Genomic DNA, 19097 nt, shown 5'->3' on the forward strand with positions numbered 1-19097 from the left:
CTGTGTGGAGACCTCATAGGAGCCTTCCAGTATCTGAAGGGGGCCTACAAGGATGCTGGAGAGGTACTCTTCATCAGGGACCATAGCGAGAGAACAAGGGTTAATGGGTGCAGACTGAAACAAGGGAAATTCAGGTTAGATAAAAGGAAGAAGTTCTTCACTGTGAGGCTGTTGAGACACTGGAACAGACTGCCCAAAGAAGTGGTAAATGTTCCATCCCTGGCAGTGTTCAAGGCCAGGTTGCAGAAAACCTTGGCAACATGGTTTAGTGTGATGTGTCCGTGCCCATGGCAGGGGGGTTGGAACTATATGATCTTAAGGTCCTTTCCAACCCTAACTATTCTATGATTCTATGAAACCCAGTCACAAATACATTGTGATAATGAAATGTAAGTATTTAAGAGGAGGGTAATAAAACTGGGTGGGCAGATAAGCAAAGAACAAAAAGTCTTAGAGTCACCATTTGCTTTGTCAGTAATGCTGTGTTTTGATGCAAGGTCATTAATTAACCACCCCAGTCTTGTTAAAAGTAGTCTTCCTGACGCCTAGAAAGTACATATAAATATCTTCTTCAAATCAGTGATTTGATGCCTGAAGGCCTCAGCCCTTGCAGATTTATTTCAAAAGACAGTGTTGTCATTCAACTTTTCTTACAGAAGGATTCACCATGACAAATCAAATAAAAAAAGACAAGTATATTGATGATAAACACTGCTGCATGTAGGAGCTGGGTTATCCATACAGATAAAAGGGAAACAATGAAAGCATAAAAAGTTGGGTCTGGAAGAAATCAAAAAGATGTACAGCATGGAAAATTCCAGAAAGCTGAACAGACTGAGGCTAGGTAAGAAGGAAGGGAGCATGGGCTAAAGGGCCTGGAAATGAGATAAGCAAGACAGCCTGAAAATAACACAGAGCAGTTCTGATCAGAGGTGTCCTGCTCCTTGCATCAAGAAATTCATTGTCAATAGATAATTCTCTGAAAGTTCGTATTGCAAATAACTGACTGAGTATTTGAGCCCCAGATGCTGTTTGTTGGGTGTTTGCTTTTTGGTTTGCCCCTCAACAGTCATAATAATCAGACTCTGCTTTTGTTCCTAGGATCCATGTAGTTCCATCCTGCTATGTGCTTGTACTTATTCCTATCCACCTGACTTCCAGTATATGAGAAAAACTGTTGGTCTGGTCTTTTCTGTAATTTTTGATCATGTCACAATTTTCAAAGAAAAGTGATGCACCTAAAGAGGACTCCCACATTCCTCAAAATACTGCTTGGGAAGGCAGTGTTGGATAATCAGTGGCATCACATGGAACAAAGGGGAAAAAGAGAGCAACTACTTTTAAAAGTTACCATGTCTGGGGAAGGAGAAATGAGTGATGACTTAGAAAGGTCCTTCGTTTAATGAAAAGCAGAGAAGACAAGAAAGCAGACTGTTTGAAACCCTGACAGCTGGGCAGGCCAATATTTCTAGAAAACAGTTTCAAAAAACAATAAGCACCTCTACACATTAACTGTAGCACCTAGTATCAAATACATGAGTCCCTAAGCCAAAGTTCTGAAAATGCTAGATGTTCTGCAAGCAGCAAGAGTAAAGCTAGCATAGCACTGGCTTTGACACCAACATCAACTTTCAGGATTTAATCTAGTATTCAGCACTTCTTAGGACAAGAAATTGTCCTGGGTTCTGCTGCAGCAGTCATTTTCCTCTTTCTTAATAGCTGGTGCAGTGCTCTGTTTTCGACTTTAGTCTGAGAACAACACTGATAACACATCAATGTTTTTAGTTGTTGTTAAGTAATGTTTACTCCAATCAAGGACTTTTCAGTATCACGCTCTGCCAGTGAGGAGGGGCACAAGAAGCCGTGAGGAAACAGAGACAGGACACCTGACCCAAACTAGCCAAAGGGGTATTCACATACCACAGCATGTCATGCCCAGTATATAAACTGGAAGGAGTTACCCAGAAGGCCAGATCACTGCTGGGTATTGGTTGGTGGGTGGTGAGCAATTGTATACTCTCCCCTTGTTATTTCCCTTGTTATTAACATTGGTGGCAGTAGTAGTAGTTTTGTATTATACCTTAGGTACTGGAGTGTTCTTAACCCGTGGGATTTACATTCTTTTGATTCTCCTCCCCATCCCTCCAGGAGCAGAAAGGGAAGAAGGGGGGAAGTGAGCAAGCAGCTCTGTGGTTCTGAGTTACTGGCTGGGCTTAAACCATGACAATTCTTTTCTGGTGCCTGTTGCAGCAGGGAGGAATCAAGACATGACCATTGTGATCCATAAGTGTGATTCGTTTATTGGGCTTCTACCTCCGGTTAATATAGCAACAGTAATACATGAATATGCAAATACTAGGCGCTTGATTGGTTCTGGCATAAGTAAGGCATTGCGTAAACTCATTATTTTTGCGGTTAAACTGTGTACTTTTATATCCTCTATTTTTATGTGCTTATCTTGTTTATTAGTTAGTGTCCTTGTCTGTAATTGGCCAGAGCATGGCGCTTCCCTCCAGATGTCCCTCAGTTCCTCATTATCTGGTGTTAGTAAGTCTGCACCATTCTCTAAACAAATGTTCTATTTCAGCTCGTTGATGGGAACGTGACCTTTCTCTGTTAGCCACGTCTCCACAGGTGCCCAATGGGTGGAGATAACTACAGATCAGAGCAGTGTGTGTCTAATCATCTTTGTGATAAGCATTCATTGTTTCAGATTAATGGTCACTTGTGACAATGTTGATTTGCTCTTGGAGTTGTTGCGCTTCATCTCAGAATATCAGCATGTCATACCTTACTTGCAGCCAGTATTTGCTGTTTTAATGTTTATCAGATTTAGGACCTGGGCTGAGGTCCTCATTTCATTGTAATGACTTGTAATACAATAGAGTCATACAATACAATAGAGCTGTAATACAATAGAGTTGTAATACAATAGAGTCATTGATCATGAAACTGGCTGGTATGGGTTCTCAGCATGGTCATCACCTCTATACTATGGGAGGCATGTAATGGGAATTTTTAACAATTATACATCTTTCCATCTTTCATTTTCCTTCCCTCAGGGGGTCAACCTATGAAGGAGATATTACCTCACACCCTCAGCTCCCCCTCTCCCCCCCCTCCCCCCCCCCCCCCGGCCATTTACAGTAGGCACAGATTCTGGAAAAGTTAAAGAACTTGAACATCCTTTCAATGCCCTTGAAAGCACCCTACTCCTTTTGCTAAGAACCAGCTTGTTGCTGCGTATGCTCTCTCTGTTTTGCCTATGGCATGACCACCCTGAGAATGCCCTATGTTATCCAATCTCGGAAGCTAAGCAGAGTCCAGCTCGGGTCTTGTCTAAGGTTAAATGACTTAAAGAATATTACCAAGAGATCTTCCCTGAGGCTGGACAGTCATTGGTGGCTTAAACCAAGACATGCATGAAAGGTCAGGGTCGCCCTCCTAAATTTAATATAGCTTGGTATAAAAGGTGCAATGGATTCTCTTTGGAAAGGTGGCAACACTACCACAAGAAACTTACACAATATAGAAAAGCTGAGCCTTCTCCCAGTTCTCTTACATGTATCATAAATTTTCCCCACTACATTAAAAGGATCTGTTTGTAAATATTCCATGAACTCCCTGGTGTATTCATCAGCCGGGTCCTTCTTACAATGTGCTGGAAAAGGACAAGACAAACTTTCAGAAGTAAGTATGTCACTGTTCTCAAGTAGGAAATTCTGTGAGTGTGATGTAAGAACAGATTTTTCCAGCCTTGCCATTTGAACAAATGCCTTCAAAGTGGCCGCACAGTGATCCCGATCTACCAAGATATCTTCCCCGAGGCTGGACAGTCCTGAGTGGCAGGGTGTGTGGGATCATATGGGTAAGCACTTAAGCCAGCTGGCCCCTCCAGTGCTTTGGAATTTCACTCCTGAACAAATGCAGAATCCGGAAGAATTAGCAGAACACTTAGACAAGATATGCTGTCGTCCTGGCTATACGAGAGAGGGACAACTTGCCACAACGTGCTGGGGCTTGGCCTACACCTATATAGCCCTGTACTCTAAGGCGCAGGAAAAAGATGTGTCTGGATCTGATAGTAAAGCAACAGGCAATGCAGCTACTCAACACCCAAGCACAGCAGCTACACCAACCCTGAAAAACAGACTCTGCAGCCACTCCAAGCCAAGTGAAAGAGAGTGCAGCCACTCCGGTCCCAGTGAACAGACACTGTAGATAAACAAAAGGACCAATCCATGCCAATATCAGTTGCCCCTGTAAGCAAGGGGAAAAGCAAATGACATCCACAAAGAGCAACTCGTGCAGTGAAGAAACATGAAGACCCAATGTGAGTACTAGAGGATGCCACCTGAATGAGAGTTATTACTACAGGAATTAGATGAAGAGGAAGAGGTGACTTGTTGATCCTGAACCTCGACCGAGCTGCAGAATATGTAAAAAGATTTCAGCCATCTTCCAGGGGAACACATAGTCACCTGGTTGCTCCGATGCTGGGACAATGGGGCCAACGGTCACGAACAAGAAGGTAGGGAAACCAGGCAGCTGGGATCACTTGCTAGGGAAAAAAGAATTGACAAATGGATTGCAAAAGACAAACGAGTCCTCAGCCTTTGGAGGCAGCTCTTGGCAGATGTGAAAGAAAGTATACAATGTTATGAGTCACTCAGGCAAGTGGACCACAACAGAGAGAGGATTCTAGTCCCTGAGGGAATCAGCCATTCTAAACAAGACCTATCATAGGCTGGATGGCAGGAATGCACCTGTAGGTCCAGCTGAAGTTGAATGTACATGACCCATGCGGCAGAAACTTACACAGAGTGCACCATCATCATATGCCCACTCATTGGCATCAGTGACCTGGAGTGATGCAGAACCACCAACAATCGATTAATTGAGTCATCAACTCTGAGAGCTTGAAGACAATCTCACCCCTTCCATCATTTCAGCAGTAGAAAAAACTGTCCCAGGAGATCAAACAATTGAAAAAAACATCTGACATATCCAGCTCCCCACATGTATCAACCCACGTCTCAGCTACTAACAGAAGGTGCCCTATTGCCCGAGAGAAGATACAGGAGTTACACGCCACGAGCCACCCTATGGTCTCATCTGCAGGATCACAGAGAAGACATGAGAAAATGGGATGGAAAACCCACCTCAGTTCTGGAGATAAAGGTGCATGAATTGAAGAGGAAATCAAAGGTCAAGGATGATCCTCCCAAGAAAGTTGCTGCTCCAGTCTTTGGTGAGAAGCTTCCCAGATGGAGTGGAATAACAGATTTTACTCCAACTCCCGTGATAAGGAATTCTAATCCATTTCTACAGGACATAGGTGGAGAATCTTATGATCACTGTTAGTGGGGCCCTGCCTCCAGCCAGGTGGAGGAGAGGAACAATCGGGTTTACTGGACTGCGCGGATCAGATGGCCTGGCACATCAGTCCCACAGGAGTATAAGGCTCTAGTAGATACTGGTGGACAGTGTACCCTGATGCCATCAAGCTATCAAGGGGTGGAACCCATTTGTATTTCTGTAGTGACAGGAGGATCCCAAAAGCTGACTGTGCTAAAGACTGAAATTAGCCTAACACGGAATGAGTGGCAAAAGCACCCTATTGTGACTGGTTGAGAGGCTCCATGCATCCTTGGCATAGACCCTTCAAGGGGATTTAATTTTGGCAAAAACAGCCAATGAATTTAATCACATGCTGTTGCCTGCTCTATAACATTTATGTAGCCCATGAGCTAAATCCTCATTTGTGCCACTCTGTCATGTCCAACACGACAAAAAAACCCACCTACAGTCCTCTGCCCAGTTCTCACCAGAGCTGTTAAACATAACAATACAGTTGCTCCTCCTGCCTCCTGTTACTAACTTCCACAGACTTGCCTGTTATCTTCACAGCTATCTCCAGTTCTTGTGTAATATGTGCTGCCTGGCCTTTGATGGGGTTCCAAGCTGTGTTCCCAGTGGCACACCAGCCAGCTCCAGGGAGGACTTAAGTCTTCACCCTGAAAAGAGCAATGGGGGATGAGGCAAGGTAAGAGAGGAGAAACAGTGGTGCCAAGGCCAGAATAACAAATGAATAATGATCTTTATGGTCCCTTAGAGCATGGACCAATCCCTATAAAGCTGCTGAGTTCATCAGGTCCATGATGTCGGGGGGCTCCATGTCTTGTAACAGTCTTTCAGAGCAGGAGAGACAGTGTGCAGTGTTGGATTGTTGCCTGCTGATGTCACCGTGGAACTCATCTGGTCACTGCTGAGCTCGTCTGGTTTTGTCAGAGTTCATTGTTGGAATGATGATCAGAGGGAAGCCAGGGCCAGTCGCTGGTGACCTGAAGACATCTAGTTGGTGGGCTATAAAAGTGCTACATAGCAGGCAACAGCATATAATTGAATTCACTGGCTGTTTTCCCCTAAAATCAAAACCCCTTGAGGTACACATTGGGCTTCCCCATCCTTCCGCATTACCCACCAAGCATATCTGGGTCCATGAGCAAAAGCAATCTCACGAGTGGGTTTGCCTTTACCTGAAGCAGGAATAACCCAGACTGTCTTCCCCAGCAAATTTGCTGGGGGGAAAAAAAACCCACCCAAAACAAAAAACAAAGAAAAAAACCCACACAAACAAAAAAACTCAACATATAACAGGAAAACTTTGTCACATACCAGGAGAGCTTTCTGCTTTAGAATATTTCAGGTTATCTTTAGATGCAGTCAGCTTTTAGAAGATTTTGTAAGCGGTAGACTCAAAACTTATTACCACAGACATTGTCAAATATAGATCTATACAGAACAGGATTCAGCTGGTTCAACAGCGAGTCCTGTGCTTCATTTTAACTGAAACAAATACTATTTCAAAAATGAAAATATTGAAAGGCTTTTTTTATTTTTTTAAGTAAATCAGAAATTGAGCTTCACTAATAAAAGTTTGCTGAAAATACCTTATTTCACATAAATAAGCAAAAGTTGTAAGCCCACCTAATGTGAGCCTGCTCTGCAATGAAGAAATTCCAAAGCAAAACACCTGATCTGGAAGCACAGCTTTAGCTATTAAAATAGAGAACCACCACCCCATGGGATAGACCAACATACAAATAATTTCTAGGTAAAACTATCAGTACTAAGAGAATAGGAGCAGAAATACATGAGTAAAGGTGTCACCTCCAAACTAGCTCTATCAGAAGCATGAAACCAAGAGACAAAGTACAAACAACACGAATTCTGTTCTTTAATTATTTAATATAGCAATATGAGTGCAGGTAAGGCATTTTGCTGACTGTGCACAGAATAAGCTGCTTCATGTGGAAAAATTTTTGTGGCTGATGACAGATTGTGACGACCCTTTCTTTAACAACACTAAAAGTCAAATCACAGTTCTTTCCCAAACTCCACTTCTTTGGTGAAACCATTAAAGCCTAACACTTCCTGTATTTATTTTTCTTATTCCATCAAACCACACACATGTAAAGACAGCAATACCTCTGATAGGGTTTCCGCAACACAGCACAGTTTAAAAAGTCAGTTGCAAGGAATAAATGCATACATCAAAGAGAAGGGAAAAAAAAAATTTAAAAAAAAATTTAGTCCTTACCTCAAACTCCCAGCCTTCTCCAGTGACATAAGCCACCTTTCAAGTGTTCCATTTGTAAAGGAGAACAAAGTATTCAAATTACATTAAAGTAAGATTTTTGGTAGACTTCACCAGGACAAATCTTGGAAACAGATTCATGCAAACAGTCTCAATCTAAAAAGTTTTCCCTCTGGTCCCACCTGATTGTGATAAAACCTCAGTCATGAGGTTTTAATGATGAAATGGTATCTGGCACAGGATGCTTCTGACTAGAGAGAAATAAACCTTACCTTAATATGATCCCCACACGCCCTTTCATTCTTATTACAGAAAGGTTGTCTGGCTTTAATTTCAAGTTCAGTACTTCATTTCCTCAGACACCAGAATGAGAGAACTAAGCATGTAAACTGTTACATTACACTGCTTAAGTGTCCTACTGCAAGAGAAATATGTATCATGCATGTTTCTGGCTTACCAGCATGTGTAAAAAAAATAATCACACCACTAACAATGTACATATGCTTAACTAAATCTAGAAGAAAGAAAACTTAATAAGATGTTATTTATCAGAGATTCAGGTGAAGTTCCCAAAGACTGGAGAAAGGGAAATATAAGCCCCATTTTCAAGAAGGGGAAAATGGATGACCCAGGGAATTATAGACCAGTCAGTCTCGCCTCTGTGCCTGGCAAAATCTTGGAGCAGATTCTTCTGGAAGGCATGCTAAGGCACATGAAAAACAACAAGGTGGTTGATGACAGCCAGCATGGCTTCACTAAGGGGAAATCCTGCCTGACCAATTTGGTGGCCTTCTATGATGGGGCTACGGAACTGATGGTCAGGGGTAGAGCAGTTGACGTCATCTACCTGGACTTGTGCAAAGCGTTTGACACTGTCCCACGTGGCATCATTGTCTCTAAATTGGAGGGATATCAATTTGATAGGTGGACCACTCGGTGGATAAAGAACTGGCTGGATGGCCACACGCAAGGAGTTGTGGTCAATGGCTCAATGTCTGGCTGGAGACCAGTAACAAGTGGTATCCCTCAGGGATCGGTGTTGGAACGGGTCTTTTTCAACATCTTTGTCAGTGACATGGACAGTGGGATTGAGTGCACCCTCAGCAAGTTTGGTGATGACACCAAACTGTGTGGTTCGGTTGATATGCTGGAGGGAAGGAATGCCATCCAGAGGGACCTTGACACGCTTGAGAGGTGGGCTGATGCCAACCTTATGAAGTTTGACCATGGCAAGTTCAAGGTCCTACACCTGGTTCGGAGCAATCCCAGGCACAGGTTGGGCAGAGAAGAGATCCAGATCAGCCCTGAAGAGAAGGACTTGGGGGTGTTGGTCAATGAGAAACTGAACATGAGCCGGCTTCAGTGTGTGCTCGCATCCCAGAAAGCCAACCATATCCTGGGCTGCATCAAAAGGATCGTGACCAGCAGGTCAAAGGAGGTGATCCTGCCCCTCTACTCTGCTCTCGTGAGTGCACTTGGAATACTGTGTGCACTTCTGGTGTCCTCAACATAAAAAGGACATGCAACTGTTGGAACAAGTCCAGAGGAGGGCCACGATCAGGGGACTGGAGCACTTCCCATATGAAGATGATAGGTTGAGAACGTTGGGGCTGTTCAGCCTGGAGAAGAGAAGGCTGTGTGCAGTCCTCATAGGAGCCTTCCAGTATCTGAAGGGGGGCTTTAGGTTTGCTGAGGAGGGACTCTTCCTTAGGGACTGTAGTGATAGGACAAGGGGCAACGGTTTCCAAGTTAAGCAGGGGAAGTTTAGACTGAATTGAAGGAGGAAGTTCTGTACTGTAAGTGTGGTGAGGCACTGGAATTGGTTGCCCAAGGAAGTTGTGAATGCTCCATCTCTGGCGGTGTTTAAGTCCAGGTTGTACAGAGCCTTGAGTGACATGGTTTAGTGTGAGGTGTCCCTGCCCATGGCAGGGGGGTTGGAACTATATGATCTTAAGGTCCTTTTCAACCCTAACTATTCATTATTCTATGATTCTATATATATATAAATAAAGGTTACCAGCGGGATTTAAATGTCTTGGACTATCTGCTCCACTTTCCTTGCCTAAGCAATTTCGTCCCTGTAAGCTTTTTATCTGATGAATTTCTTCTCTCAGTCTGATTCCTAATCATATTATTTGGGCTATTTATCGAACTCTGCTTCTTCTCTAGTAGCTTACATTGAAATTTTTCATTCTTTCTTTTTTCCTCTTAAAACTTTGTATCTTTCCTTTCTCTCCCTCCAAACAAATGCTGGTTATCTGCATCCCATCTTTTCTTGAATATCTTTCCTTATCCTTCCATTTCCATTCTTAATCAGAGCTCTTCATCCAACTTTCATGTTCCCTACAAATTTGCTCGATGTTTTCCTTCTCATGACAATACCATGGCCTAACCAACTCCAACTTTCTCCTATTGTCAAACATGCTAGATTTTGTAGCACAGTAGAGGCAAGGTCAAGTGTTTAAGTCTGTGTTGCAATCTAGAGAAAATTGAGGATGCCCGGACTAGGCTGGAATCTGAAAGTTGGATCGGCACATTTCTTCATGTTGAGCATTGTGTTGCTTTAGTTATGGAGACGTAGAGACAACTTTCATAACCCAAGGTGCTGGAACTGAAATTAAACACATCATTAATGAGGGTAGAAACTCGAGAGATTCTAGCTGACAAGTGTCTTCTGAGCTTTTGTGAACTGCATTCGGTTTTTAACTTTAGGTTTTTCCCTTGGGTGCTTGTCTTGCTCTAATATTTGCATTAAAGGAATTTGTTTTGCTTTATCTCTATACTGACTCATGGATGGTGGCATATGATGTCCCATAAAAATACTTTAAAACAAAGCATAAGTTACTTTGAAAAGCCAATACATATCGTAAGCATCTCTTATTCATTGTTATATAAAGAAGCATACATCATTCCATTAAGTACAACTCATATTGTACACTAACAAAAAAGATAAATTCAGACATCCATGAACATATCACAACAGGGTTCATTACATTTTGCTCTGCTTTTATTGCACGTGGAATGGTTTTGCAGTAAAGCACAATAAAACCAAAGTCATTTAGTGCTTCTACAGCAGATATCTTTTAAACACATGCTACATAACATAAAAGTACTTCTATCTTATATATATATACACACAGGGAGTTAGAAAGAAAAAAGCATACATTGAAATCTAAATCCTCTAGTGTATATATTGAAACAAGATACAAGTAAAGATGTAAACAAATTGCATACACATAAACTACAGCAAAATCTTTAATACAGTTTGAGAACTATTATTCTTAAATAAAAAAATATAGTACTCAGGTTTATGTGCCATTTTTGTCCTGTAGAATGAATAGTTTGGGGCTGGGGGTAGGGAGTTATGAGAGAGCAGGGAGGACTTTCCTGCTTTTGGCAAGTTTTTTTTTTGCCTTACAGACTGACAGCATTACATTGGTAAGACAAATATGGCTTTATGGAGTTTGAACGGCTTCAGAAGTGTTTGACACTGAAGCACAGCTCCTCCTGGCACCCTGGTTGCCCGTGCTGGGCTGAATGTTTAAAGGCAGGGCCTCCTCTACACATCATGCAACTGATGCCACATGGACTAAGTGGGCTGCGCTAATCACATGAGATCGAACAGGAAATCCCAGTCGTCCAGGCATTCTAGAAGTCATCGTGGACTGGCCAGAGGGCAAAGACTTTGGAATGTCACCAGAGGAGGAGTTGATATGTGCTGAAGAGGCCCTACCAAACTGTCAGAAAGTGAAAAGCAGTATGCCTTGTTTATTGATGGGTCTTACGGTACTGTGGGAAAGCATCAGTAATGTAAGGGAGCTGTATGGAGCCCCCTACAACAAGTTGCAGAAACTACTGAAGGAGAGGGTGAATCGAGTTAGTTTGCCTAAGTGAAAGCCATCCAGCTGGCCTTGGACATTGCTGAACAAGAAAAGTGGCCAGTACTTTATACTGACTCATGGATGATGGCGAATACCCTGTGGGGGTGGTTGCAACAATGGAAGCAGAGCAACTGGCAATGCAGAGGTAAACCCATCTGGGCTGTTGCACTGTGGCAAGATATCGCTGCCTGGGTGCAGAACCTGGTGGTGAAGGTACACCATGTAGATGCTCATGTACCCAAGAGTCAGGCCACTGAGAAGTACCAGAATAACCAACAGGTGGATCAAGCTGCTAAGACTGAAGTGGCTCAGATGGATTTAGATTGGCAACATAAGGGTGAATTATTTTTAACTATGAGCAGGGACACCTCACAGTAAACCATGTCACCCAAGGCTCTGTGCAACCTGGATGTGAGTATTCAGAACTTCCTTGGGCAACCCATTCTAGTGCCTCACTACCCTCACAGTAAAGAACTTCTTCCTTATATTTAATCTAAACTTCCTCTGTTTAAGTTTGAACCCATTACCCCTTGTTATATCACTACAGTCCCTAATGAAGTCCCTCCCCAGCATCCTTGTAGGCCACCCTCAGATACTGGATGGCTGCTATGATGTCTTCCATGCAGCCTCTCTTCTCCAGGCTGAACAGCCCCAACTTTCTCAACCTATCTTCATACGGGAGGTGCTTCAGCCCCCTGATCATCCTCTGAAAGCTTCAAGAATGGCTATGTAGAGTTCCAGACTTTGTTGGAAACCAAATTTCTGTTCTCAATTGAGAAATTTCTAATAAAATTGATGAGAAAGGTAGGTAACTTGAATATAGAAAACAGGCATTCATTTGGTGTACATATATCTTCCTGGCGATAGTAGAGCATCAAGGTACAAGGAATCCACAGTGGTGCTTCTGATTCCTGCGTGTGGGTGTGCTTTGCTTTTTTGTACTGCTGACTGGTGTTGTTAAATTACTCTTCTAAGTAGGTTAAATTGGGTTTTTTTCGGGCTTTAAGTGTTAGTTATGTAAAGAGCTTGGATAATATTGTTGTGTGACCAAATAACTCTTCCCTAAAGACAAAAATATTGACATGACACAACCACATTTAAAGAATGACTGTCTGGCCCTCCCTCCCTTTGAACATCAGTTGATGTCCAAGTTGATGAAATGTAAATTTGCTCCATTGCTTTTTAGAAATTGCATAACTTGCACATCAATTGCAATTGTGCATCAGTCTGCCAGCCGCAGGAAGGGGAAGCGGACTTCATGGATGTGTAAGAGATTGTATAGCTTTCAGATTTAAAACTGCATATTATGGTTGTTTAAATTAGTTTCTTTAAATCATTTGGATAATTGTTACCAATGTAGTTTCATAAAACTAGCATTTTACTTTAGCGTTTGTTAATTTTTTTCCTGATGTTTCAGTGTGTTTTGTGCCTAGAATTACCACTTTTAGCTCAAGCAACAGGTGGTTTTATGACAACCAAGTGCATTGGTGGTTAGTCTTATATTTAAGAAAAGGAAAGATGCATGAATTAATATTTACCCAGTTTTGGTTTTTCATACATTTAATTTGCCAAAAGTTAAACCATACATGATCTAGTTATGAATTAAATTTTCTTTGCCCTAACATGATACATTTTCATTCACTGAACCTCTTAATTTTAATAAAAGTCACTACCACATTCTGTAATAGAAAAACTAAACTTAAAAACAGTTTTTGTATTTCTATAAACTAGGTGTATCTTAGTACAATTGGTAATTTAGCTTTAATTAAAATCAGTATCAGAAACACACCTATCGCATACCATAGCTTTGCTGTAGAAATCCTGTACATAAGGATTGAGAGGTCTAAAAGCAATAAAGATATTTTGATATTAGTTTGTTCTGGTAAATGTTGTTCCTGATAATTGTACTGGAGGACAGACAGATGCCTGTACTCTGTTTTCTGATTTCTGAAGAGACTAAAAAAGTTTGTAATTAAATGCTACTCTTTGACTCCTAAGCCTTTGTACTAGTTGTGCATTTATATAATGCATCCACAAGTGCAGTAAAAGTCAACTAATACTTTAATATGACATCTACTTTTTCATCAGCTCCTGGGCTACAGCGAAAAGCCAGTAAACCTACAGATGTTCATTGGCACAGCAGATGATCGGTACTTAAGACCTCATGCATTCTACCAGGTGCACCGAATCACTGGAAAAACAGTTGCAACAGCTAGTCAAGAGATAATAATTGCCAGCACAAAAGTTCTGGAAATACCACTTCTTCCTGAAAATAGTATGTCATCCAGGTACGTCACAGCGTAACTTAGCTGTGTAGTTGTATGTGCCTTTTTCTTATTTTCTTTTGTGCAGAGGTGAAAGCCAACATGGTTTTATGAGGGGGAAGTCATGTATGACCAACCTTATAGCCTTCTATGAGGAAGTGACTAGGTGGAGGGATGATGGTAGAGCAGTAGATGTAGTTTTTCTTGATTTCAGTAAGGCATTTGATACTGTCTCCCACAGCATCCTCATAGATAAGCTAAGGAAGTGTGGGATTGACGATCAAGTAGTGAGGTGGATCGAGAACTGGTTGAAAGGAAGAAGGCAGAGAGTTGTGCTCAATGGCGCAGAATCTAGCTGGAGGTCTGTGACTAGTGGAGTCCCTCAGGGGTCGGTGCTGGGACCGGTGCTGTTTAATATTTTCATCAATGACCTGGATGAGGGAACTGAGAGCACCCTCAGCAAGTTCGCTGATGACACAAAACTGGGAGGAGTGGCTGACACACCAGAAGGCTGTGCTGCCATTCAGCGAGACCTGGACAGGCTGGAGAGTTGGGCGGGGAGAAACTTGATGAAATTTAACAAGGGCAAGTGTAGAGTCTTGCATCTGGGGAAGAACAACCCCATGTACCAGTACAGGTTGGGGGTTGACCTGCTGGAAAGTAGTGAAGGGGAAAGGGACCTGGGGGTCCTGGTGGATAGGAGGATGACCATGAGCCAGCAATGTGCTCTTGCGGCCAAGAAGGCAAATGGCATCTTAGGGTGCATTAGAAAGGGTGTGGTTAGTAGGTCAAGAGAGGTTCTCCTCCCCCTCTACTCAGCCTTGGTGAGGCCGCATCTGGAATATTGCGTCCAGTTCTGGGCCCCTCTGTTCAAGAAGGACAGGGAATTGCTTGAAGGAGTCCAGCGCAGAGCCACAAAGATGATTAAGGGAGTGGAACATCTCCCTTATGAGGAGAGGCTGAGGGAGCTGGGTCTCTTTAGCTTGGAGAAGAGGAGACTGAGGGGTGACCTCATCAATGTTTACAAATATGTAAAGGGTAGGTGTCAGGATGATGGAGCTAGGCTTTTTTCAGTGATATCCAGTGATAGGACAAGGGGCAATGGGTGCAAACTGGAACATAGGAAGTTCCACGTTAACATCAGGAAGAACTTCTTTACTGTAAGAGTGACAGAGCACTGGAACAGGTTGCCCAGGGGGGTTGTGGAGTCTCCTATACTGGAGATATTCAAGGCCCGCCTGGACAAGTTCCTGTGTGATGTACTGTAGGTTACCCTGCTCTTGTGGGGGGGTTGGACTAGATGATCTTTTGAGGTCCCTTCCAACCCTTGGGATTCTGTGATTCTGTGATTCTGTGAAAGAAAATCTTGTAGAATAGCATCTTTTCTGCAAATGTGGTTCATGGTTAAGATAGACACGTCTATTTAAATGTGTCAGTGTTCAGGTAGTCAGAAGTAAAGGAGGAGAGAGGGAAGCTTGTAAGATTGACAGGGAAATAGATGAGCACTTCTGGGATTATTTTTCCTCATACAATCCATACATACATATGACTCCACTGTGGGTTACTGGCAATGAAGATTTTCTTTGATTTTATGAAGACATGAAACTTTTTTCTGTGAAAATAGTCATACAGCTTAGTTCTTTCTTTCTTGACTGAATGTGGTGATTTAACTTGTGGTATCATAGTAGGCCTTCTCCTTGTTCTGATTATTTTATTTTTAGCAGTTGCATTATTCTGACTTTTAAGATCTTGCCAGGTAGAATGTGCTAAATAATAGTTTAATGGTTAGTTATAGCAACAATTAAATAGCTCCATTCTAGCTTGGAGGGTCAGGGAACAGAGCAAAGCACATCTGTTTATATAGCACATTTATTTCTTCTGAAGTCAGCCTGAATTTTCCTAGTTGCAGACTTCATGCTAATTCCATTGAAGGCTATGAACCCACAATGATGTGCAAGAGAATACTCCTCCCAAGTTTACGTATATGTATTACTTGATTAAAGTATGTGTGTCATATGAATAACCAAGAGCTATGTTTAATGGTAACTGGGATTTGATGACTACACTTTTGTCATTCTCTAGTCCTTCCTAAGGCAGAGCTAAATATAGGTCTCTTGCTCCTGATGATGTTTATTATGTTAAATAACTTACTATAAAGGTTAAACATTGTACAATAACACATAACCTTTTAAAGGTTCAAAAAAGCAGCAGCTAGACATTTACAAGGCAAAATGTTTCAACAAACAACAAAATGTTGCTGCCATTTTTTACACTAGCAGATCTTTTAGTCTCAGACATTTAAAATAACATTTAAAATAGCATAACATGGGGTAAAACAGAATGCTGTTTATTCTTTAACAAAAGAAAGGTTTACAGACTATATTTGGCAGTAGTTTGATTCATTTTCTTCCATTTCTCTTCTGATCCATCTGTCCTCACCTACCTGCAGTATCGATTGTGCTGGTATTTTGAAACTTCGCAATTCAGATATAGAGCTCCGTAAAGGAGAGACAGATATTGGAAGAAAGAATACCAGAGTGCGGCTTGTGTTTCGTGTTCACATCCCACAACCTAGTGGAAAAGTCTTATCCCTGCAGACTGCTTCCATACCTGTTGAATGCTGTAAGATTGCTTTAACTGTACATAATTTGTACTCATGTTTTCTGCATGTGTTAGTAGTATTGTCATTCTGACAATATTTATTGCCAGATTTATATGTAACAAGTGTGTGTAAAAAGCATTGTGTGTAAAGAGCTAAATTACAAAAAATGAATACAGCTTTATAGAAAGATGGGACTTGCCAAGTGGCAGCCTGAAGGTTTGGAGGAAAACCAATGTTATAGGCTTTAAACCTAATACTGCAGTCACGCAGCTAGCAGCTTCAGTGATTCCTGAATCTGAGCAGAGGCAGATGATGTATCTCTGTGAAATAAATACTAATTTCAGGAAGAACTAATACCATTTAATTTAAAAGAGTCTATACCATTACTTGTCTTCATACAGTATTATCTAATACACAGCTGAACTTTTAGAGAGTTCATTTGTTAAATGCTGGCACTGAGGAATCAAAATGTGACCTTAAACAAGCTGAATTTCTCCTAGAATTAATTTTCTCTACAAAACAGTAAAATAATTTTTAAACTAATATTCTTAAATTAAATATAAAATTTGCTGTAACAGTAGAGACTGTTGGGATTCATGGCTTCTTAGTGTTTCTTTTCTATATTTATAACATTTCAATATAATTTTAAAAACAAAAATAATACAAAAAATATTTGTATATGTAAATAGATGGTCAGTTTGGTTTCACCCCAATTCTTCAAGATAGGATCGTAGAAGACATGTCACTATGTTTAAAGTTGAGAATAATACTTTTTCCCTTAATTGTTTGGGGTTATTTTTAAAGCGCAGCGATCTGCTCAAGAACTCCCTCAGATTGAGAAGTACAGCATCAACAGTTGCTCAGTAAATGGAGGCCACAAAATGGTGGTGACAGGATCCAATTTTCTTCCAGAATCCAAAATTATATTTTTTGAAAAAGGGCAAGGTAAGCGCTGTCTTAGTTTTTGCTTCAAAAAAAAGCCAAAACCACAAGCCTGAGCTTGATTTTAGGAAGTAGGGATGTTTTTTAAAAGTAAAACAAAAATAGTCATAAGGAGTAATCCAAAACTCCAGGTTGGGCATTGAACTACATGCTGGTTAACAATTATTAATGAAGTAGTACTTGAGATTCAAGAAGACAATTACAGACTAACTTGGAATTGTGTGCATTTGAAAGATGCTGTTGACGTATCTTACTGTGTATTTTGTCATTAAAAAAAAGAAAAATTCTAAAAGGAAATGTACTATTTGGCATTGATGTTACATCTGATTTAATCATTGCACAGGAACTGACTTACTCCTAAGCTAATGCAATAAACATTAGTTAGAAAACACTACTGATTATTTTTTTCCTCATATATTTGCATAATATTTTATGTAGAAGTTACTCTTCAGGGCTGCAATTTTTAACAAGTCTCAAGATCTGGCTCAGATTTGGGGTGCAATATATCCTTCAGCTGTGTCTATGTCCAATTTGTAAACAGGCAAGTGTGCATCTAAGGTAAAATACTGGCAGTAAGCAGTGGTATGAACAGTAGTGACCTCTTGTACATGTGTTAAACATCAGTGAGTTTGACACCTGTCAATTACTTAATTGCCAAGAAATCAGAAATGTTATAGTTAGTTTGCTACATGATTCTCATTCTCTAGAATCCAAGTTCAGTCTTCTAGGCAGCACGTAGTCATGGGTGAGAACTGCAGTAGGCTTACACATGTGTATTAGAACAGTAGAGTTCACAATTATATTTCAGGCACATAGTTCAGTTGTACTAAAGACACCATGTGTCCTTTATGCAGTGAAATTGGTAGGAAAAATTAACTGCTTCATACTGACCTCATGAAATAAAACCAATATTAAATTTTTCAGTCTTAACATATAGGACTCTCCAAGTAAGCAAGAAACTTGCAGATTTTGGATGAATATTTCTAAAACATCTTTCTTTAAATGCAAATACAGGTTTGAAAGCTGCTTTGTTTCCCTAAACCCATGTTCTTTTCTCTCTTTTATCACTTTTATAATGATGCAACTCCATAAACTAGAGAATTTACCACCAAAAAAAACCCCACTGAATACTTTTACTGCAACTAGATATAATGAATATTTTGCAAGTTTTCTTATTTTTGTTTTGTATTATACACACACTTAGGTACATACATACATATTACTCAAAGATCTTCAGTTACTCATCATTCCTTCCTGCTTATGCAGCTCTTCTGGATATGCATCTCGATCTTCATATTTCTTACTTAGATTAAATGCATGAAAATTAGTTGAAAATTTAGGAGTAACTGTCTTAATACTTCTTTAATATAGAGAACATAAAATTTGAACAACCTAAATTATCATTTGCTGTGACTTGAATACTTGTTTTGAACTTTTGGGAAAACAGTAGCAAAAGTCAATCATTAAAAACAGAAGTTGGCAACCAAGTCCAATTCATCTACGCTGTTTCCTTAAATATTTAAGTAAAAGAGCTGGATCTTTTTTAATTAGCAAATGCAAGGTAACTGGAGGTTTTATGTAATAATGCATTTGGACACACAACTTGAACGCCTTTTGAAGAAGTACTGCTGCTAGACAACAGGTTCCCTGATAACTTGTACAAAAATCAGTAACAAAGAGCACCGAGAGTTACGTTCAGGCTAAGGGGTTATGTAAGGTCAGAGCAGAAATAGGGTCACTGGGCAATTTACTTCCCTCACACCTCACAACACAGACTGCTTGCCCTGTGTTTGAACCACAAGGCCTTT

At 40.9% G+C, this 19097-nt stretch overlaps 1 protein-coding gene across 6 annotated transcripts in view; it reads left to right on the top strand.

Moving 5' to 3' along the window:
- LOC136004357 (nuclear factor of activated T-cells, cytoplasmic 3-like) overlaps nt 1-19097 on the top strand; it is a 128088-nt gene that overhangs the window by 59731 nt on the left and 49260 nt on the right. For all 6 annotated transcript variants that reach the window (XM_065660823.1, XM_065660825.1, XM_065660826.1 and 3 more), the window contains exons 4-6: nt 13570-13769; nt 16195-16367; nt 17152-17292. In XM_065660823.1, the coding sequence (XP_065516895.1) occupies nt 13570-13769; nt 16195-16367; nt 17152-17292 (514 nt within the window). The remainder of the gene's footprint in view (nt 1-13569; nt 13770-16194; nt 16368-17151; nt 17293-19097) is intronic.

This window comes from Lathamus discolor, chromosome W, assembly GCF_037157495.1.
Source record: "Lathamus discolor isolate bLatDis1 chromosome W, bLatDis1.hap1, whole genome shotgun sequence".
NCBI lineage: Eukaryota > Metazoa > Chordata > Aves > Psittaciformes > Psittacidae > Lathamus > Lathamus discolor.